Source organism: Prionailurus bengalensis, chromosome D3, assembly GCF_016509475.1.
Source record: "Prionailurus bengalensis isolate Pbe53 chromosome D3, Fcat_Pben_1.1_paternal_pri, whole genome shotgun sequence".
Taxonomy (NCBI): Eukaryota; Metazoa; Chordata; class Mammalia; order Carnivora; family Felidae; genus Prionailurus; species Prionailurus bengalensis.
This window is the reverse complement of record NC_057356.1, coordinates 21782319-21804627: the sequence shown is the minus strand read 5'-3', so window position 1 is coordinate 21804627 and position 22309 is coordinate 21782319. Positions and strand designations below refer to the sequence as shown.

At 57.3% G+C, this 22309-nt stretch overlaps 1 protein-coding gene across 11 annotated transcripts; it reads left to right on the top strand.

Moving 5' to 3' along the window:
* The first annotated feature begins 43 nt into the window (after positions 1–43).
* On the top strand, positions 44–22303 carry SMTN (smoothelin). Of its 11 annotated transcripts, none has more exons than XM_043559234.1 (21): positions 44–176; positions 1871–2000; positions 6552–6700; positions 7090–7183; positions 7270–7348; positions 7444–7541; positions 8456–8776; positions 8865–8937; positions 9538–9609; positions 9690–10211; positions 10401–10573; positions 13702–13854; positions 13942–14017; positions 15104–15268; positions 15366–15428; positions 15651–15717; positions 16671–16844; positions 17028–17145; positions 17735–17886; positions 18832–18997; positions 22000–22115. In XM_043559234.1, exons 2-20 carry the CDS (start codon positions 1950–1952, stop codon positions 18974–18976), a joined length of 2745 nt encoding a protein of 914 aa, XP_043415169.1. In that variant the 5' UTR covers positions 44–176; positions 1871–1949; the 3' UTR covers positions 18977–18997; positions 22000–22115. The 11 variants fall into 11 exon arrangements, with proteins under 11 accessions (XP_043415169.1, XP_043415167.1, XP_043415168.1 ...); XM_043559232.1 differs by having other exon boundaries at positions 9517–9609; XM_043559233.1 differs by lacking the exon at positions 18832–18997 and having other exon boundaries at positions 22000–22303.
* The last annotated feature ends 6 nt before the right edge of the window (positions 22304–22309 follow it).

The window sequence follows — 22309 nt, the reverse complement described above, 5'->3', positions numbered from 1 at the left end:
CTGGCAGGGCCGCTGGCGCGGCTGGACGGGCGGCGCTTGCAGAATCTCGGGGACGGTTGCTGAGGGGGACTGGGATCCCGGTCGCGGCGCCTTCCGCCTGACCGTTCCTAGTCTATCTGTCGGATCCCGAGTGACCTAACCTGAGCCCGCGCCGGACGGGTGGGCCGGACTGAGAGGTGGGTGTGCAGGCCTCTGGGCGGCACCAGGACCCTCGACGGGTCCTGGGGGTGGAACCCGGATATCTGAACTAGGGTTCTGGGACTCCCAGACGTGGAAGCTCCCACCCATCCACGGGGGCTCTAAGCCATGAGATAAGGTTCTAGACTGCGGGAAAGGATATCACGGACCTCCAGGAGGCTCCACAACCCCCAGGGACCCTAGACTATGGGGGCACACGCCTTGGGGAAGGTCCCACATTACTCTGAGGCTTCTCTCAATCCCCGGAGACTCCAGACTATTTGTATGACAGGGAGCCCTGTCCCGCAGCAGCGGCAGTCCCTAAGGACTTCCTGGGCGTCCTAGATTATGCATTAGCGACCCCTGCCCTTCAGTAGACATGGGGGAATTCAGTGTCCATGGAACCTAAGTCTGGTGATTGCTGAGTGACACCCTTGGGGTTACCCCAAAGTAGGTAGATTAGAGGCAAGGACCCCCCCCCCAGATGAAAGATGGATGGGTGGTTGACACCCACCCACGCCTAAGGGGATGGGACAAGCAAGCAGAGACTTGAACTGGCAGGGTCTGAAGAACCCCAACTGTATGAATTAGGAGCCCCCCTCAGACCCCTTTACCGGATGGGGTGACTCGACAAGTGACTGTTCTGGGGAGGGGGAAGGCATGACTGAGAGATGAATCATTGAGGGGGGGGTGGCAATCCTGGGGCCATTTCAGTCACCATACATTAACTAAGCACCTATGGTGTGTCAGGCTGTGGGCCCTCAAATTCCATAGACATGAGGGCTGCAGGAAGAAGGAAGGAACTGCACTAGGAGGTTGGGCCAGGATTTAGGGGGCCATTTTGATGCAATGATGGAGCAAAAAAAGCCCCTAGGGGCACTTTGGAAGGGGGCTTCAGAAGCCAGAAGTGGCCAAGATTTTTATTAAATCCGTTCCTGCTCTTTGGGTCTTTGGAATCTTACTTTCCCCTTGTGACAAATCCCCGCCCTCTCCAATCCTCAGTTTGCCTATCCAGAGGCTGGACGTGTCAGGTTCTGTAGGCCATTCTAGCTGGGGAATTCGATTCTAAGTGTGTAAATTGGCAGGAGGAGCCGGTTGCCTGGACACCTGGCTTCATGAGGTCTGGGCAACTGGCATCAGGGGGAGGGCAGGAAGGGGAGGAGAAAAGAGGAGTGTGTATAGAGGGCTGCCCTCAAGAACTGGAAGACAGGAGGTTACCTCCGATGGATTAAATCACCTGGGGTAAGGAGGGCAAGTGGTAGCAAGGATTTGGATACGGGCTCAGCCCACAGAGACTGAGCTTTTGGTCCGAGTGGGGGCTGGGCAGGCCCTGGGGATGGGTGGGTGGGGCAGGAAATGAGTCTGGCAGGCACCCCCTGGTGGTGAGCACCGCTGTGGTGGACCTTCTCAATCCTCTAAGCTCTCTGATGCTTAAGACAGGGTGAGGGCCCAGTCTAGGCCACACAGCAGGCTGGCATTGAGTTCGCTGTGCTGGAACCAGGGACTCCCACACTTGGTTTAAGTTTTTCAACATACCACCCTAGGGCAGAGAGCAACCCCCAGCCAGCAGCCACAGGTAGCAAGAATGGGACACCAACAGATTATCATGGGTTAGAGAAACTGAGGCACAGGGCCCAAGTGCCTGTGGTTTCTAGAGGTCCCAGCAGGCCTGATTCATGTCTGTCCCCTGCAGATTCCTTGAGCTGGTGTCAGGTGCCACAGGCACCAGGGATCTCACCAGGAGGGGACGGACAGAGCTAGGAGCCATCGTGATGGCAGATGAGGCCTTAGCTGGGCTGGACGAAGGAGCCCTGCGGAAGCTGGTAAGTGGCCCGATCATCCCTGCTGTGATAACAGGCAAGCCAGGTCAGAGGCAGGGCCTGTCCAGGCTACCTCTCAGCTGACAAGAGGAGGGGAGGGAGGAGGGGTGAGGATGAGGGCTCAGGGGAACAGGGCTAAACCTGTTATGCATGGCTGATGCAGAGGACCCAGTAGCATGTGCCTGTCTGTGCCAGGTGCTGAGGCCTGGTCCCTCCCAGTCCCCCCACTGCTACCACCTGTTTAAACAGTAACTGCTGAGGACTCGCCCATGTGTAACCACAGGTGTGGGGAGGCTAGATTTTCTCTCCCAAGCAATAGCCTGGGCAGTGTCCACCCCTGGAGGCTGGCCCAATGATAATAGTAGCAGCAATGATTAAAAATGCCAGGGCACAGTAGGGGTCAGGCTGGGTGCTAGACCATCTCACAGAATGGTCACAGCAGCTCCAAAAGCCAAGAGGACACTGTGGCTCAGAGAGGTGAAATAACCTCCCTTAGGGCACCCTGCTAGGAAGATAGAGTGCCAGGATCCAAACAAACCCCAAAGAGGGCCATGGGGGACCATATCTTGGGTAAGTCAACGTCAGAAGAGCCCATAAAAAGAGACAGGCTTTGGGGGCCCTTATAAGCTCTGTCACTTCTAGTCTGTCATTTTTTTCTGAGCCTCAGTTTCTTTACCTGTAAAATGGGAGCTGGAGATGTGTGCAAACATATATGTAGGTCCTAGAGTTGGCATGGGGATGGAATGAGGCATGGGCCCAGATCTTAGGGTGGAAGAAGGATGGGCCCACTCTTTCCTCACTTTCTTGAGGCCCTATCTAACCATAGCCTCCCCCCTCCCCCATTGCCATGCACAGAAAGGCTTTAGGGCAACAAAAGAGGGCAGACATGTACCCACGATCAAAGGCAGGGAGCTGCAGCACTGGAGGGGCCAGAGCTCTGCGCCCACCCTCCCAGCTCCGCCCTTGACCCTTGTGAGGGTGGACAGTGGAGGGGGAGTGGGATTAAAGATGTACCTTTCCTAAGAGAAAGCAAGTGACCTACCCACCCCCATACCATTCTTCCGGACGCAGGGGTCACTCGACAGTGTCCAGTGCTGCCATAACCTACCCAAGGCAGTCAGACCAGCACCTTAGACTCTCTTGGGTGTCTGCCATCGCCACAGCCAGCTGTGTGGTGGATTGGTTTCCCAGGGGTTCCCACCACGTCAGCTCGACCTCCCCCCTCAGGTCAGGAAGTCAGATGGGGGTAGTAGACGCAGAGCGTTCCAGAAAGAAAGCCAGGTCCCCGCGCATCTCCATCTCTAGGAGGCTCAGGGTTCTCCAGTCGCCACTCCCTAACCCCATGCAGAGTTTGGGTGCTGGGTTTTCAGAGAAGCCAGAGCGGTAGCTGTAATCGGCCCAGCCCCGCCCCCTCCCTGGGAAAGGACTAAACCACTCGCTGCCCCTCGTCCGGGGGCGGCAAAACCGCCCAAAGTCTCTCGCACCCCCAGACCGGCTCCTCCACGGCCGGCGCCCCGCCATTACTTCGCCCGGGCATTGCCGAGGGTCCCGCCCAGAGCTCCGGCCTGGTTCCCGCCGGCCTCGTGGCAAGAACGGCGGCGTCCCAAGCCGGGCCCCTCCCCGCGGGGTCGGGCCTTATAAGGGAAAGCTGGCCGGCGCCCCAGCTTCGGGCCGATTGGGGACCCGGGCAGCCGCTTCCGGCCTACGCTCCCGCACATTCCTGTGGACGAAGCGGGGGTGCCTGCGCGGGATGGGGGCACTTGGGGACAGGCACGCCGCGTGCCCCTCCGCCACATACCGGACGCCCTCCTCCTCAGTCCCGGGTTCAAGTTCAGGCTCCGACGCTCCCTAGCTGGGTGACCTAGGGAAGCTGCTTAAGTTCTGTGAACTTCGATTTCTTCTCCGCAACGAGAGACATTAAAGCAGGCGGTGGCGGGGGGCTTCCTGTCTGGCTCTCGACTGGGCGCCTAGTGCTGGGCTCCCCGGGAGAGGCGTGGGCCGTGCCCTGCCTGGGAGGGCGGGCGGTTCCGGAGCCTTCGGACCTTCAGCGCCCTCTGGCGAGGCCTCGCTCCACTGCCGGCCCGTCCCCCATGGGACTGAGCGAATGCCTGGAAAGTCTCCTGTATTGTGCTAGTGAGGAGACCGAGGCCCAGGGAGACCCAGAGCGGGTCAGACCCCACCCCCCACTCCCAAACGGCGAGGGCAGAAAGGCCCGGAGACCCCCCCCCCCCCCCAAGAGGAGGAAGTGCCCTCTTTCCTCCCGGGAGAATTTCACTGGGCAGTTTCAGAAACCGCCCTATCCCCTTCCCCTTCCCTCTGGTGGACAATGGCGCTTTGTACTTCCTTCCCTCCCTCCCACAGCCCCCTCCACACACAACGGTGGGGCCCGAGAGGGTAGGGAATATAGGATGCACAGCAGGGTTACTGTGGGCAGGCCTTTGCTTTCAGGCCCAAAGAGGAAAGGTCATGCTGGGGAATGATCAGTGGAATGAGGTTGTCCTTCCCCCAGCCCCATCCCACCCACTTGGGGAGAGTATCAGACAGGGACCAGGGACTTCTACTTTCCAGATGGGGATAGTGAGGCTCCTAGGGATTACAGAGATAGCCAAGTTTCCACATCAGGCTGTTTTCAGAGATAAGAACCCAGTCTCTGGAACCCAGGGCATTGGGAAGGGGTACCCAGGAGACAAAGGGCTAGTCATTTTATCTCTTAGCCTCTTTACCCTCTGTCTGTCTCTGTCTCTACCCTCTGGTCTATCTCTAGTCTAGACTAGAGAGGGTTCCTAACATAGTATGCCAAGGTCCTTGAGGTACCCACCATGGCAGACACACCCCAGCAACAGAGCTATCTTCAACCCAAGGCAGACTCTGGAGTCCGAGAAACCTGGGTTCAAATCCTGGCTCGGGTCATTTGGCCTTTAGCAAATGACTTCTCCCCACTGAGCCACAGTTTCTTCACCTGTCAAATGGGAGTAATAAGGTACCTAGGATTTCTGTGAGATTAGGACAAACTGCGGACTCAGCGCAGGACCTGTTAGATACGTTCTCAATGTTACTGATATCTCGTATCTTGTACTCTTTTGCCCTTGCCTCTCTCTCCTTCTGAGTGGCTGGAACCAAGGAGGGGGTGATGTTTACTGCATGTATAGCTATGAAGGGGGGACACCAAGTCACTGCCCCCATCCCCATCCACTGCCCTGAGGTGGGAGATTGGCAAATGAGAAAATTGCCAATTCCATTTGGCAAATGAGAAAAACAAGACACAGAGAGGTTAAGGACATGCTCCTGACCACCCAGCCAGGACTGGACTGAAGCTGGAGCAAGCTGGGGGTTCTGGCCTGAGCCTCAGGGACCCTCCCATAGCTCTTCAGCAATGTGGAGCCTGAAGGAACCATGGAGGGATCTGTCCCCCAGGGCTCTCCCTACTCTTTTCAGACTGGGACAAGTGATGGCAGAGTTGGGCCAGGCCATGCACCCTGTTGTAACTTGGACCCCCACCCGGGAACAGGAAGGAATGATGGGGGAGGAGCTATAAAGAAAGGAAGTAGAGGATTCCTGGACCCTCCCCCTGAATGATTTGGGGAGTGGGGACAGAGGAAATCACTTTGCCTATACTTGCTCCTATTTGGCTCAGGCCCATACCGGGGATTTATCTCAGCTATTATCTTCCTGGGGTCCCTGTGCCAGTCCTCTCTCTCTTGAGATAGGGCTGGGGAGGTGGGTGGTAGCAGTGTAGGGGAGGCAACAGAATTGACTGACTCTGCCCAGAAAAGGTGCCCTTTCCTGAGAGTGGTTAAACCAACCATCTCCAATTTCCCAGGAATTAAGGGGCTAAGAAGCTGGTGGGAGCACCTGTCCCTCATTGCCCTCTCTAGGGCCCTGGGTAGACTCTAATGCAGCTCTATTATCTGAGGGACTGACCTTCCTACTCTGGGCCTTGGCCCCTTTGACGGTGGATAGCGCTGGGCCAGTACAGGCAGGAAAAAATAGCCCCCAGCCAAGCAATAAACTAGGACTCCTGAGCACCTGCCCTGCCTCAGTTTTCCCATCAGTCCAGTGTGGATGAGGCTGCCACCCCCAGCAAGACTATAGTGCTTTGGGACTAGAACATGGGAGTCTTCCTTGCTCACAGGGTGGACTCCATCTGCCCTAATCACCCTTCCTTTCCCAGGGACACTGTTGGGGCCCTGTAGGGTAGCCTCCTTCTTCCTGCAATACTCCCTGGCCCTTGGGAATTTGATGAAGGACTCTGAGTGACAGGAGTTGAGTCTCAAGAAGGAGTGCCTGGCTTGGCACCTGGCACAGATGGGCAGTTCCTGGCTGCCCACTCTGTGAACCATAGTGCACAGTAGGCTGTCCAAGAGCTCTGGTTCCATAAGCCAGGTCTCCCTGAGACCCTGCGTGGGTGGGAGGGCAGGCTCGTGACAGACATGTGGCAGAGAGAGTGGAGACAGACCATTCATTGTGGCCCAGGCCAAGCTGTGGGCAGCTGGTGCCCGCCCTCCGCCCCTGGCAGCCAAAATGATTTGCCCCTCACCCCCGCCTGCCCCACAGTTGGAGGTCACAGCGGATCTGGCAGAGCGGCGGCGCATCCGCTCAGCCATCCGGGAGTTGCAGCGGCAGGAGCTGCAGCGTGAGGAGGAGGCCCTGGCATCCAAGCGCTTCCGTGCTGAGCGGCAGGACAACAAGGAGAACTGGCTGCAGTGAGTGGCCAGGGAGGGATGGTCATGCAGATGGGAGGAGTATGTGCCAGGGCTCGGCTTGTGTTGTGCAGGCAGGCACGAGCACAGGTGTGTCCGCTGCCCATGTGGGTGTGCAAATGGCAGTATAGGCAGGCATATGGAATATACAGGGATGTTTATGGGCATGGACCACTCACCAGTCATGGAGTCCTGGACACACCCACGTAGATAACACGTCTGAGCCTGTGGTATTAGGGCTCACGTACATGGGCATGCATGTGCCAGCATGTAGCCAGAGGGTGTGCTTAGCTACCTGCTCCTCTCTGTACCCTGTCCTGCCCCTACCCTCAGCCCACATCCTCCATGACTTGGCTATGGCAGTAGGAGTTATAGTCATGATGTCCCTGCAGCTCTCAGCAGCAGGAAGCGGAGCAGCAAGCTGCTCTGGCGCGGCTGGCAGGGCGGCTGGAGTCCATGAATGACGTGGAAGAGCTGACTGCACTGGTGAGGCCCAGGGCAGGGGATGTGGCAGGGCAGGGGAAGACCTGGACTCCACAGTCCAGCACCTGCAGCCTGTTTCTCACCCATAGCTGCGAGGTGCTGGTGAGTATGAGGAACGCAAGCTGATCCGAGCTGCCATCCGCCGCATAAGGGCCCAGGAGATTGAGGGTATGTGCCCTGCCCTGGCCCTACCCTGTGTTCTGCTGCATGCCACCCATAGCACCTGCTGGCCACTCACCTGACATGTTTTCCTTCCCTTCCAGCTGCCACGTTGGCTGGGAGGTTGTGCAGCGGGCGTCCCAACAGTGGCTCAAGAGAAGAGAGCAAGGGGCAGGCAGCACACAGGCTGGAACGGTGTGAGGTAAGGAATGTGAGCAAGGTGGGCAGGTAGCCCAGTGTCCTGTACCCACAGATGCTAGCAGCACAGAGCACCTACTTGTCTTTGCTAGACTGGTACCTCATGGGGTGGGGAGGTGTTTGGGGGACACTATCTCACACCTCTGCCTAGTCTCTTGGATAACCTCTGGCCACATGTCCCCCAATCCAGACTTTGTATCTTCCCCTCAAAGCCAGACTGTCTACACAGCTCCTGAGTGTGTCTCCCTTACCAACTTGCTGGCCTGCCTGCTTCCATAACTACATTTCACCCCACCATGGCCATCCAGCCTCCACTCAGTAGCCAGTGCAATCTCCCTGAAATGCAGATCTGAACCTGACCTCCCTAGCTTAAACCTAGCCTGAGGCTGTCCTTCTCCCTCCAGACAGCCCACATCCTTAGCTTGACTCTACATATCACACCCCAGCTGACTCTGTGGAGCACTGTTCTCCAGGGAGTATGGGTGAGAGGTCGGGCCATGGAGGTTCCTTCAGTGGCCAGCAGAGGCCGCTGGTCCCAGTTCTTGAAGGACTCCCCCTCCCCGCCACCCCGCCCCAAGCTGCCCCCCTCCCCCCCCCCACACACACTCTGATTAACCAGGCCAGGATCAGGGGTCAGAGGCCTCTGCTCCAGGGATCTGTTAAGGTTGGGAGTCCCCAGGAGGTCTCCTGTCATCCCCAACCCCTGGCATAGTATCTAGTCCTCTTTGAACCACGCTTGACCAGGCAGTGCCAGGAGGTTAGGAAGTGAGTATCAGAGGCCTCCCATGGTGTGCCAGTGCCCCTGCATGTGCAGGTGTGCCCACAGGAAGCTATGCCTAACCCCTCTGCTTTGCATGCCCTGCCCTGGGCACCTGCCAGCCTGGGGAGCCTTGACTGCATCCTGTGGGTCTCCCACAGGTGCCGGAGCGAGAGAAACAGAAGCAGCAGGCAGAGATCCCAGAGCCAACCCCAACCCCCCAGGGCACCAGCCGAGATGTGACCACAGTGACACTCCTGGTGCAGGCCCCACCTGGGGGCACACCCAGCTTACCTGCCTCACCCGTCAGTTCACCTACCACTGCTTCTCCTGAGCCTCCACTAGAGCCTTCTGAGGCCCAGTGTCCTGCTGCTGAGGCTGTGGGCAGCCCCGAGTCACCCTCCAGCCCACCCAGGGCCACCAGCCCTGAGCCCCAGGAGCTGCCAGCCACCCCCAGCATTGAGAGGCAGGTGGTCAACAAGGTGAGTCTGGATGAGGGACAGGGATGCCAAGCAGGTGAGCTCCTCAGTTTGGGAGTCAGGCCCTGCCCATGCTATGTCTCCCCTGCAGCTCCTGCCTGGCCCCACAGAGCCCCCAGCTGTCCAAGGCCCCACCAAAGGTCCCTCCGACACAAAGAGAGCAGGTGAGGGTCCCCATAGGGGTAGTTATAGGCCTCCCCTTCCCTGTCTGGAAAATGGGCTCTAATGCCTAGACAGCTTCAGCTTCCTCAAGAGGAAGCAGTCCCTAACACTCCTCCCACTGCCCTGAAGTGTCCCCACCCCCAGCCTGGCCCTCCCCAACCCCCATCCCATGGCCAGAGGCCTCCCTGCAGCCTTGAAAGGCAACGGGCCTCAGGCACATTCTTTTCCCCAATAAGGGAGTGCGCCCATCTCCCAACTGAGGCCATGGGCAGTGCTGGACAGGGGGCGGGGGGGGTGTCCTGTATCCCCATCAGCAGGAAGGATCTGGGCACCCTTCCTCCAGCCTAAGCCTAGCCCAAGCCCCCAGGAGTGTCCAAGTCATCCTAGGGTCAGTGCAGGAGGAGAAGGAGGAGTCTATAAGAGAGATACAGCTGAGTGGGGAGGCCAGGAGCTATGGGAAGTGCAACATGGGACGGGGAGGCTGGAATACAGGAAGGGGTTGGGAAGCTGAGGAGGTGTGGAGGAGAGACTTATGAGAGGCGGAACTTCCATATCCACTCTCCTCTGTCTTTCCCCACCTGGCCATCTCTCCAAACTGCCAGACCTGGCTGGACCCCGTCCCTGCCAACGCTCCCTGTCCATGCTCAGTCCCTGCCAGCCAGCCCAGAACCGAGGTACTACCTGTTCCCACTATTGCAGACTTGGGGCAGTCCCTGTCCCACCCAGTCACTGATAACCCTCCTGTCCCTTCTAGAGCCCACCACTCTTGCCAGTGGACCTTCCTCATTCCAGCGGGCTGGCTCCGTGCGGGATCGTGTGCGCAAGTTCACATCTGATTCTCCTATGGCTGCTGGGCTTCAGGAGGGTCCACCCCGGTTGGTCCTGGGTCCCTCGACCCCCACAAGACTCCTGGGCCCCTCCCACATCAGCACTACTCCTGCCTCCTCTTCCAACAGCTCCTCCTCACGGGGCCCCAGCGACACCTCCTCCCGACACAGCAAGGAGCCACGAGGAACAGCCAGGCCCCTGGCCCAGCTTCAGAGCTGCCCCCGGGAGGAGGGCCCCGGGAGGCGGGGCTTGGCTGCCAGGCCCCTTGAAAACAGAGCAGGGGGGCCTGTGGCCCGCTCAGAGGAGCCCAGTGCCCTGCTTCCTGTGCCTGTCGGCACTGCCGAGCCAGGGGCCAGTATGAAGACCACATTCACCATCGAGATCAAGGATGGCCGTGGCCAGGCATCCACAGGCCGAGTGCTGCTGCCCACAGGCAACCAGAGGGCAGGTAGGCCTCCCCCCTGTCTCCCCACTGCTGGGGATGAGCATTTGCAGACAGCTCTGCATATAGAACGAGTGCTGTGGTCAGGCTTCAGGGTGTCTCCAAAGGATGTGCTGGGAGCAAGGGGCACCATTAACCTTGGCTGGCATTGCCCTCACCCCAGCTGATCTAACAGTGGCCCTTCTCCTCCTCCAGAACTGACACTGGGACTACGGGCGCCTCCCACCCTTCTTAGCACCAGCAGTGGGGGCAAGAGCACCATCACCCATATCAGCAGCCCTGGGACCCTGGCGCGCCTGGGTAGCGTCACTCACGTCACCAGCTTCAGCCATGCCTCCCCTGATAGCCGGGGAGGCTGTGGCATTAAGGTGAGCCCCTTCTTACCCCACCAGCGTCACCATCCATCAATCTTATATAAACTGCTTCAGGATGTAGGGCTAGCAGGATTCCTCTGCTCCATTCCTCCCCCACTGAACACATGGGGAAATTGAGGCCCAGAGAGAGAAGGTGGCTACCTACAGTCCAGAACCAGTTGGTGGCAGAGCTAAAGGCAGACCCTAGTGTACCAAGCCACTAGGTGTGTCAGAAGCTTACTCTGTACTGGCCTCAAGCTTCTCACATGCTGATCTCTGGTCTTTAGTCCAAAATAGGTTGGTTGATTCCTAATGAACAGATGGGAAAATTCAAGCTCAGAGAGGATGGTGAGGACTTGCCCCCTCTTCTGATGGCTCCAGTGCCCCTGCTCCTACTCCATACTGGAGCTCAGCCCCAAGAAGCAAAGCTGCTGATCTGCTCATCCAAGATCAGCCTAGCCTGTTAGGAGATTGGAGATTAGTGATTACCATCTGCGTCAACATCTCTGGGGGAGGGGGGGTTGAACAGAAACATTGATGGGGGGGACAGGCAGGGGGTGCCAGTCAGGTGAGGCAGCAGCCTAACAGGTGCCACGGGAACTGAATACGCCGCATCCCTCCATTATTCATTCCTGAGCCTGGGATCAACTGGCTGGAAGCTCAGCTGGGGAAGGGATCCCCAGTGGGCCGCCTGACTGCCCAGGTAATGTCCTCTGTGCTGTACCAGGGACTGAATGGGACTTTGGTTGAGGTGAGATGGCTAGAGCCAGCTTTGGGCCTTCTCAGGGGTAACAGGGAGAGGGTGGGGGGAAGAAAGCACCCTTACCCCCACAGAGCAGGACTTAACTGCTCTCTGCCAAGAGAGTGAGGGGATGGTAGCTGAGGCCCTTGGGGTGGGTGGGAGGTGAAACAGTGAGCCCTGCATGTGATACCACTAACGCATCTCAATTTCCCCATCTAGAATCAAGGGAAAGCAGAAAAGTACCTAAAATGTGCTCAAAGTCTGTGGTTGTATCCAAGCACCACAGACAGGCCAGAGGATATTTATCTCAGGGACGAGATGCTTGTTATAGCAGATTGCTCAAAGTCCCACCTCTCTGTGCCTCCATTTCCTCCATTTGTTCAAGGATTTCTAAAACAGCATGGCATGAAGGCAAAGGAGTGCAGGCTCTTGGAGTCTGGCAGACTGGATCCTCACAGCTAATGCAAATGGTAGCCCAGGCAGGCCCATTTATTGCTTCTTGCCTCAGTTTCCCCATCTGTGGGGCATGGGGCCCTGGCCTAGGTAATTCTTCAGAACCTGTGCAGCTTTGCTCTGTTGCCAGTCTGTGATCTCTGCACGGCCAGCACCAGGCCTGGCCGTCTGCCTGCTTGGACAGGCCACCCCTCCCCCACAACCCCCTCCACAAGGAGCCCAGAATAGGTTTCTATTTGGGCCACAGCCCCAGCTGGCGGGTGGCAGGCTGGGAGGCTGGGAGGCCATCAGGGGCGGAGCAGGCCCACTGCCCTTGCCTTCGCCCTCAGGCCAGCTGCAAAGACTCTGACACTGCCAGCCAGAGGCAACTGTCCCTACCACTGTCCCCATCATCATCCCACCACAGAGCCTCTGCCATCACCATGCCGGGGGTACCAGGGCCCGGGTCTGAGCTGGCTGCAGCCCTTGAGGAACGATTGCACTTGGCGTTGGAAGAGCTGCGGGCAGTGGCTGAGGCAGGGCGGGCGGCAGTGACCCAGGCAGCTGAGGCAGCTGCCTCGGCCATGGAGCCAGTGGCCCGGGCAGCTGAAGAGCTGCGGGTGGAGACAGCAGCACTGAGCCGGCGGCTGGATGCACTGGGCAGGCAGGTGGAGGTGCTGAGCCTGCGCCTGGGGGTCCCACTTGTGCCTGACCTTGAGCCTGAGCTGGAGCCCAGTGAGCTGCTCCTGGCTGCTGCCGACCCCGAGGCCCTCTTCCAGGCGGCTGAGGATGCCGGGACCCCTGTGGCCCACCCACCTGCCTTCAGCACCCGCCGCCGCTCCTCTGCTGGCCCTGCCCGCAGCACCAGTCTCGTAAGTCCCTATGGGCTGGGGGGACAGGGGTGGTTTTGAGCAGGTTCTGCCCCTGCTGACTGACCTTTGGTGTGCCACTACCTTCTCTGAGCCTCAGTTTACATATCTGCAGAGGGGACTGGAGTGCTAGTGCTCTAACACTCAGGCAAGAGAGTGCCAGGCTCCTGGCCCTGAGGCATGCATGGTGGCTGCCCTAGCAGCCCCTGGCCAGGGCCCAGTCCCCACCCCCACCCCTACTATGCCCCAGTCAGGCTGAGTCTCCCTAGAGCAGCTGCCACCTCAGCTCTCCTTACCCTTACAGCAGACTGAGAGGCCCTGCCAGGAGGAGAGGGGCTGTGATAGTTGGGCTGGGGGCTTGTCTGCAAGTGCTTAGAAGATGTCCTGGGAGGGGTAGGGTGCTAGGTTGGGGCCACAGGCCCTTTAGAGGGTAGTTCCCAGTATGGAGCAGGGAGCAGGAGCAAGCTTCAGAGAGGATTTGGCTCTGGGCAGTCCCAGTCAGACACCTGGTCAGGAGCCCAAGGGCCCTGGTCCAGCCCCTTTGGGGTGTGTGTGTGTGTGTGTGTGTGTGTGTGTGTGTGGCATGTGCTGCCTGGGCACTGGCCCAGGAGGGCTCAGGCCTTGGGAACTTCCAGGACAGAGCACAGCCTGCTTGGGAGGAGGCTGGGAATGAAGCAGCAGAAAGAACTCAGGTTTAGGAGATAAGCTCAGCTCAGACCCCAGGCTACATCACACTTCTAGGACTGTGGGCAAGTCATGCAGCTACCCTGAGCCTCAGTTTTCCCTTGTGTTAAATAGGGACAGTAAAATCTCTAGTGCTTATACAATGCTTACTACCAAATGAAAATCACCGTTATTGACGCTGTTAATTATATTAACGCAATTCCACGTACACGGGAAGCCCTACAACAAGGCTGTCAGTGCCTCTTCTCTGAGTCTGACACCAGACGACCATCTTTGCACAGGCAGTCTGACTGGTTAGTAGTTATTTCCAAGGCTGTGCCAGCAGACCCAGGGCCTGGTCCCCTAACCATTGGCATGGCATGGTTGGTTTTGTCCATACCCCTCCTTAAAGTCCATGCCCACTCCCCACCCTACAGATGGAGCCAGAGCCAGCAGAGCCCCCGTCTGCAGAAGTGGAAGTGGCTAACGGTGCTGAGCAGACCCGGGTAGACAAAGCACCAGAGACGCGGAGTCCCCTGAACACTGAGGAGCTGATGGCCATCGAGGATGAAAGCATCCTGGACAAGATGGTATGGCCAGATCTGGTGGACTAGGGGTTGGCAGGGGGCAGGGACCAGCAGGCACCAGGTGGGTAATGACAGGGGTTCTATCTGCAGCTGGATCAGACTACAGACTTTGAGGAGCGGAAGCTCATCCGGGCTGCGCTACGTGAGCTCCGACAAAAGAAGAGAGGTAGAGAGCCTGTGGCCCCACCCTAGATCCAATTGCTTCATTCCCCAGCTGCTCCCTTTACTCTGGGGTCCATTCATGGACATGCTAGTTCAGTACCTGCCCTACCCAGCTTCTTCTCTAGACCCAAATGTTCCCTTGCCTCCTTCTCCCTGGATCCAGCTTCTCCCTTCCCTAGCTACATCTCTCCCCCTGACCACCCCAGTTATACTGTCCCCAACCAGCTTCTCTTCTCCTTCCCAGACCCAGGTACTCCCTCTCCTAGCTACTCCTTCTTGGATCCCATTGCTTCTCCACATACTGCCAACTACTCCTTCCCTGAATCCAGATACTCCTCCCAGCAGCTGCTTTTCTCTCCTTGAGTTCCACTGATGACCACTGTAGCTCTGCCCCTACCCAGCTTCCCCTTCTCTGAGCCCAGCTACTTCCTCCCTGGACCCAGCTATTCATTTGCTTGGATTCTAGATTTATTTCCTTCTCTAGATACTCTCTGAATCTAACTGCTTCCTCCAGGCCCCATTGATGGCCACCTGGCTCCTATGCCCGCCTACCTACTTCTTTAGGCCCAGTCACCCCTTTTGCCAGCTTCTCTCTCAACTACTCTTTCCCCGGATTGAATTACTTCTCAGGTACCTCCAATTACTCCTTCCTTGGATCTAGATATTTCTTCTTCTAGCTGCTCTTCTCCCACCTAAGACTCATTTAAAGACCCACTCAGCTACTAGCCTCACTCAGCTTCTCCCTCCCTGAATTCTGCTACTTCCTCGCTGGATCTGCATATTCACTCTGGAAGCTACTCATTCCCATAGAAATTCCCTTCTTGGATCCAAATACTCCCCCTTTGAGTTCAGCTCTTCCATATCCCTTTGTTTCTGCCTGAGTCCATTGCCACACACCACCTCTCCCCCACCCCCTGCCAAGTTATAGCTATCCCTTTACCCTCAGCTACTCCTAGAGAGGGCCCTTGTCCCCTGTGTCTTCAATATTTCTAACAAGTTGCCCCCCCACCCCATCTTGTGTGCCCGTGCATATGTGCTCTGTGGGTGATGGGTGGCCCTTCTGGGCATGCATGGGGCATCCCCCACCCAGACCAGCGGGACAAGGAACGGGAACGGCGGCTACAAGAGGCACGGGCCCGGCCAGGGGAGGGCCGTGGCAACACAGCTACTGAGACCACCACGAGGCACAGCCAGCGGGCAGCCGATGGCTCAGCTGTCAGCACTGTCACCAAGACTGAGCGGCTCGTCCACTCCAGTAAGAGGCCAAGCAAGGCTCAGGGCTCCAGGTGGGAATATATCCACCCCACTGGCCCCATGGCTCATATTCTTCCTCTCATCCCCTGCCCCTCCAGATGATGGCACACGGACGGCCCGCACCACCACAGTGGAGTCGAGTTTTGTGAGGCGCTCGGAGAGTAAGGCCGCCTGGTGTCGCCCTGTGCCTGACTGCCTGCCCACCTCCTCAGACTCATCCTCAAGCTCTCTCTCCGTACCTTCATCTGTGTGTCTCTCTGTCCAGCAGTCACTTTCTCTTCTCTGCCTGAGGCTACCACCATCCCCCCCACAATAGCCCCCTGCCCCATCTCCTGATGTCCAGGCCCAAGCCCTCACCCTGCTCCTCTTCCCCTTTATTGCAGATGGTGGTGGCCATACTATGGTGCAAACCAAGACTTTCTCCTCTTCATCATCCAAGAAGATGGGCAGGTGAGCATAGGTACCCATCCCTAGACCACAGAGGAGTCAGTGCCACATGGGACCTCACTATATACCCATTCTGCAGAGGGGTAGACCAAGGTGCTTTAAGGTGATAAGCATACAGCCAGGGAGAGTCAGAGTAGGAGTCAGACCACTCCTGCTCCCCTTATGATCTCACCTATTCCTCAGCCACACCACTGAGGAGGCCAGAGATTTGCTCAGGGTCTCACAGCTCTTAGTGGCAGTGATAGCGTTGAGCCCTTAGAGAGGCTTGCCTGCCAATGAGTTGCCTGGTGGCACTGCCACTTCTCAGTGTCTGCAGACCACATCCCATGTCACAGAGCACCTTTGCACTTTAGCCCCATGAGGGAGGAGTACACCTCTATCATACAGAGTGTATCAAGGCTGTTAGGAGCAGAATTCATACTGGAAACCACAGGCGTCCAAGAACTCTGACTCAGAAAGACCTGTGTTCGTGCACTGCCCTCCATGCCCTCTGAAACCTGAGGCCAGGGGCCTGTTTCCTCATCTTTAGTGGAAATAAGGGTCCCTCCCTCCTTGTGAAATTTAAAATGGCACATAGGAAAGGCTCGATAGACATAAGATGATGATGATGATGATGATGATGATGATGATGATGATGATTATGCTGGTAGGTATTATTAGTTGCTAGTGCCCAGAATCTGAACTCATCTGTAACTTGATCATGCAGTGAGCCTTCTCAGAGAACTGCCCCCAGGGCCAAGTCTGTTGAAGGAAAAGAGTGGCTCCCACCTTCTTCACCTTTGAGCCTCAGTCTACCCTGTAAAATAGACGTGATAAGGACAACTCCCTTGAGGACCGGTTGTGGGTTGTGGATATACCACAGAGTGTAGAGTCTGGAGCACAACAAGTCCCTTCCCTTGGCAATTGGGGGTTGAGGCTCAGGAGCGGCCTAACAGTCGCCCCCCTATCCTCCCCAGTATCTTCGACCGCGAGGATGAGGCCAGCCCACGGCCCGGCAGCCTGGCCGCACTCGAGAAACGCCAAGCAGAGAAAAAGAAAGAGCTGATGAAGGCGCAGAGCCTGCCCAAGACCTCAGCCTCCCAGGCGCGCAAGGCCATGATTGAGAAGCTGGAGAAGGAAGGTGCCTCTGGGTGAGCGACAGTGAGCAGGGCTGGGCGGGGCCTAATTAGTGCATGGGGCGGGGCCAGAAACGGGAAAGCGCTGTGGGAGCAGAGCTGGGAGGGGCCTGAAGGACAGGGAAGGCGGGGCCTGGAACCTACTGGGTTGGCCACCAAGGCAGCACGCCTTGTGACCTGCCTGACGTGCCCCTGCAGCAGCCCTGGTGGACCCCGTGCAGCCGTGCAGCGTTCCACCAGCTTTGGGGTCCCCAATGCCAACAGCATCAAGCAGATGTTGCTGGACTGGTGCCGAGCAAAGACACGTGGTTATGAGGTGAGCTCTACAAGGCCAGGCAGCCGCTTCTTTCTCCTACCCCCAACCCCCACCCTGCAGCTCCGCACCTCCCTCTTGACAGAACTCCTCACCCCCTGTGCTTTTCATAGTCCCCATACCTGGCAGGGACGATGGAAGCCCTCTTTTGGGATGAGGAAACAGGCTCAAAGGAAGACACACAACATACCCTAGATCCAAGAATAAGTGATTAAGTGGGAGGGCCTAATGAGGGCCTAGTTCAGAGCCAGACCTCACCCTCCGAGTCCCCCCTCATTGCTCTTGGGGGTAGGGGTGGAGGTGAGGGGGCTTGGTAAATTCCTGTAAGTAAGGAAAGGAGTGAAGGAGACATAACCATGGTCTTAGCTGGGTGGTGCTGGGTCTCCTGGTTGCTCTGTGACTGTAAGTAGCAGACAAGGGAGTTGACAAACTTAATTAAAGGATGCTCATGTTCCCACTGCCCATCCCCTGTGCAGCCTTGGGCAAGCTATAGGGCCTCTCTGACCCCAGTTGCCCTATGCCTGGAATGCCAAATGCTGGGGGCAGAGAACTCATAGGGAAGCTGACCAGTCCTCCCACCACCCATACGTAGCACGTGGATATCCAGAACTTCTCCTCAAGTTGGAGTGATGGGATGGCCTTCTGTGCCCTGGTGCACAACTTCTTCCCTGAGGCATTCGACTATGGGCAGCTCAGCCCACAGAACCGGCGTCAGAACTTTGAGGTGGCCTTCTCATCTGCTGAGTAAGTGTGGGCCCCAGTCCTGCTGGTGTCAGCTGGGCATCTGGGACTGGGCATCTGGGCCAGGCCCAGCTGCCCCAAGGCCCCTTGAAGCTGGCCAGCTGCACTGTCAGACAGCGGCTGAGACCCCCTTCCCCAGAAAGCCCCTGTCCTCTCCACCCTGCCCACCTGCTGCTGAGTGTGCCAGGTGCCCGCCGGAACGAAGGAGCCGCCGGCCCGCCTACCAGCCCCGGCCAAGGCCCACCAGGTGGCCCTGTCCATATCCCCTCCATCCTCCCTCTGCCCCTTACTCCCTCTCTCTCTCCCTTTCTCTGTCCTCCCACTATCACCAGAGCTTCCTGCTCCCACGGGATCCCGGCTGGAGATTCCAAAAGGAGGCTCCTGGCCTGGGCACCGTGCCCATCCAGCCTATATAGGTGTTGCCAAAGGCTTATATAGGACATTAGCAAGCCCTCCACTTTGGAATCGTTGCCCCGTCTGCTCACCTCACCCTCAGCACCCTCCATCTGTCTTTCCTTCTCTCCTTTTCTCTTTCTGGTTCCCCCAGATTTCTTCCTCTTCCTCCTCCCCCACCTCCTTTCACGCCTCCCTCACCTCCCCTCCCTGGGGCACAGCCCTCCTCTCCAACCTCAGTGCCAACGCCATTGCCCCCCACCCCATTCCCGCTTTCCCCAAGAGTTCTCTGCACCTGTGACTGGTCTGGCCCCCCACCCCTGTCTGCATTGCACACCATTAGTGATGGGTAGTGAGCGGCACATCCACAATGGGAAAGAGGCATGCGGGGGGGGCTGGCAGACTGCAGCACTGAGAACGTAACTGAACTCTTGTCTCTGTGTGTATGTGTATGTGTGTGTCTCTGTGTTCTCCCCTTTCTCTTCTCTGCCTCTTCCCCCTCTCCTCTCCTGGGCCCTGCCTCCCTGCCCCTTCCCGGCCCCCTACCCTCCCCAGGACCCATGCGGACTGCCCGCAGCTCCTGGACACAGAGGACATGGTGCGGCTTCGAGAGCCTGACTGGAAGTGCGTGTACACGTACATCCAGGAGTTCTACCGCTGTCTGGTCCAGAAGGGGCTGGTAAAAACCAAAAAGTCCTAACCCCTGCTCAGGGGCCCCACGGTGAGAAACGCCTCCTCGCCTACCTGCACTGTATGCTGGAATCTGCTCAGAGGGGCCCAGAGAGAGACTGGGAGGTGGGTGGGAGAAGCAAGGGGACCCCGAGAAGAGCCAGAAGGAGCCAGACATGGCCCTGTCTTCTGGTAGTTCAGGGCCTAGCAGGCAAGACCATTCTTTTAATGGGGCAGTGATGACCCACATGAGCAGGACTGAGATGGAGGAAGCCCAGGAAGGAAGCCCAGAGGAGGTACCTGACCCAGCCTACAGGTCCAGGACAGCTATCTGAAAAAAGTGCAAACCAAGCTAGGATCTGAATAACAAGTTCAGGCCAGAGGAGGGAGAGGGAGTCCCAGGCAGCAGGGTGAGTCTATGTACAGGGCTGGGGGCGAGAGAGATGGAGAGCGTAGCATACATACTCAGGAAGGGAAGGAAGTTTAGTCTGGGTTTGAAGGGGAGAAGAGAAGGAAGTTTAGTCTGCATATGAAGGGCAGAAGGGAAGGAAGTTTAGTCTGGGCTTGAAGAGGAGAAGGGGCCACAGGAGTTTGAACTTCCTCCTAAAGACAGGAGTCATAAAAGATTTCCAAACAGAGAAGGGGTCTGGTTAGCATTCTAGAACAATGTCTGGATGAGGGATGGGGGTGGTGAAGGAATGTGCTAGATAGCTGGAGCAACTTAGAAGTAGGAGAGGCTGACTGATGGATTCAGATTGGGGGTAGGGGGAGAAGGAGGCTCAAGAAAGCCTACTAGGCCTCAGGTTTGGTCACTGGGGAATTGGTGGTGCCACACTCCTTGGAGAGCTCAAGAGCAGGGCCAGTATAACAGGAAGATGTTTCTGGTTAGGGTTCTGGGTCTTCAAATCAGCTATGACATTTTCTCTCTAGTTACCTTACCTCATGTCTACAGTAGGAATTCAGGTCCTGGGCTAACTGTCCATTCCAGACAAGTTGCTCAGAGAAGGGAGAGAGGTGGCTCAGAATCTTGGAGGTTTTAGGTCAAGAGACTGCTGGAAACTAGAACTCCATATTCCCCACTTAGAGGCTCTTTTCTCTACCCCATCACTTTTCCCACCCATTGTTCAGAGAGAAGAAAAGTCAAAGGCCCAGAGGGAGGGGATTCCCCAAATGAGTCAGGGACAGAGCTAGGAATGTACTCAGATGCCCCTCAGGGCCTGGAGCCATGTGGGGGGTAGCCCACATGTGTACACATCCACCCATAGATAAGCCGTGCAGGTGAGAGGAGGATGGGTTTGGTTTTGTCTCCAGGTCATATATGGACTTACAAGCTGCTGCCCAGCAGACTGGCCTGGAGGGAAAGGGGCCCAGCCCAGCCCTGATCCAGTTGGAAAGTGTGACTCAGCCGTGCTGTTGCTCGAATTGCCCTCTGTTTGGCCTGTCACTGGGGCAGCTGAAGCCCTGAGCTGTGAGCCCCAGTGTAAACAATGGCTTTATAAGGTCTCCAGGGAAGACACCAGAGGTGGGAGGGAGCTCCACGCTGGGGAGCCCAGGATCCCTGAAGAGATAGCCACAGTTTGAAGAAACTGCACAGAGAGGCTGCCTTCTTCACCATAGTATAGCTGGGAAAATAAGTCCGGTCTGGGGCAAAGACGCCAATGGCACATAGCACATCGGCAACAGAGTCAGAAACCCCCTCACTCATCTAAGTGCTCCCAAGGTCTCAAATGAGGCAGAGAACTTGTTGCTATAAAGATGGAAAAGTTGAGTCACAGAACAGGGCAGGGCTTTATCTAGCACACACAGGTGATCAAGGGTACAGTGTGGACTGAAACAGAGGTCTTCTGCCTCCCAAGCTTCTTTATGAAGGAGTCCAGGTGAGCTAGGAGTAGGCTCCAGTCCTACCATGGTCCCAGGTTTGACCTTGAAGGCACAAGATGGAAGGTAGTCCTGGGCCCATTGGTGTGTTACTGATAGGAGCTGTTCTTCCCTGTATGCTTTCCCTGCCAAAGGAAACTCAGTTAATGTGGACTTATGGGAGGGGGCAAGGCAGAAGAGGACTTGCTCTGGGAGAGGAGGGGAAATGGAGCCAGGGAGCAAACTCTAGCTTTAGAGCTCTGGGGCTGTCAGTTGCTTAGTAGCTGCAGTCCATTCACCCCAGAGTGGGGAGATGACTCTTCAGTAGGGAAGAGAGGCTCCAGACAGGTGTCAACACCCAGGGCTGGGGCACTTAAGCCCCAGGAGGCCAAGCCTTGTACCTACCAAGCTATGGGAACTGAAACAAATGAATTCTGCTCTGTGACTCAGTCTCCCTCTGTAAAGTATGGCTGGAACTCTGGAGGATGACAGATGGATGGTCCCACTCTTGAGCGTGTTGTAGGTGTCCTGTCTGTATTGCTTGGGACCCTCATCTGCTTCTCCTGCTCTACCCAAGGAGGGGGGTAAGGGTTAAAGAACTACACACACACACACACACACACACACACACTGTCTTCTATCTCCTGTAGCAGGATTGTCCCCTGGGGCAAGGACAGGGGTTCCCAGGCCTCTCTACAGGAGGTACCAGGCCAGGCATCTGAGAGATGCCCAGAGGGTCACTGGGGCGGGTCCTGGCTGCAGAGAAAGATGTGCCATTGGTAAGGCCCCTCTGGATTCAATGGCCCAACCCAGAGGCTTTTGCCAGCTGGAGTGTGCCATTGAGGGTATGCAGGAGGTGGCCCTCCAGAGAGAATATGGGTGAGGTCTGGAGTCAGGAACCTCCAGGGCTAGGGGTAGAGACCCGGACCCTGCCCGGAGTGTGATGGGGCATGGCTCTCCTCCCATCTCCACCCACACCTGCTAGGCCTAGCTCCCCATGGTGATACTTCTAGGCTTGGGTCAGTGGGCCCTGGGATTTCCTGTCTTCCCAGAAAGCTTTTATCCCTTCACTCAATCGAGAATCTGGAGTTTATGGAAAACCAACAGGCTGCAAGCAGTGAAAAGACCTCCGGATAGAAGGTAACCACAGGAAACGGGGCCAGCGCTGACAAGTACCCCCGTGCCCCCTTCCTGCAGGATGCTGGTGGACTGCGTGCCCCTGGTGGAGGTGGAGGACATGATGATCATGGGCAAGAAGCCCGACCCCAAGTGCGTCTTCACCTATGTGCAGTCGCTCTACAACCACCTGAGGCGCCACGAGCTGCGCCTGCGCGGCAAGAATGTCTAGCCTCCCTGCCGGCACGGCCAGCCTACGGCAAGATGACCCCACCATCCAGGCACCATCCCCTCCCTCTGCGCCTGCCCACTGCTGCCCTGTCTGTCGCGACACCTTGCCCCGCATACACACGCTGCGTTTTGATAAATTATTGGTTTTCAACGACCCTGA

What these genes read in the sequence shown, in the direction of transcription:
- SMTN (XM_043559242.1), top strand. Translation starts at nt 1,950, where the DNA reads ATGGCAGATGAGGCCTTAGCTGGGCTGGACGAAGGAGCCCTGCGGAAG. An exon ending in CACAGGCAACCAGAGGGCAG is followed by an intron (nt 10,212 to 10,400) that starts GTAGGCCTCCCC and finishes CTCCTCCTCCAG; the next exon opens with AACTGACACTGGGACTACGG. An exon ending in TGAGCGGCTCGTCCACTCCA is followed by an intron (nt 15,269 to 15,365) that starts GTAAGAGGCCAA and finishes CTGCCCCTCCAG; the next exon opens with ATGATGGCACACGGACGGCC.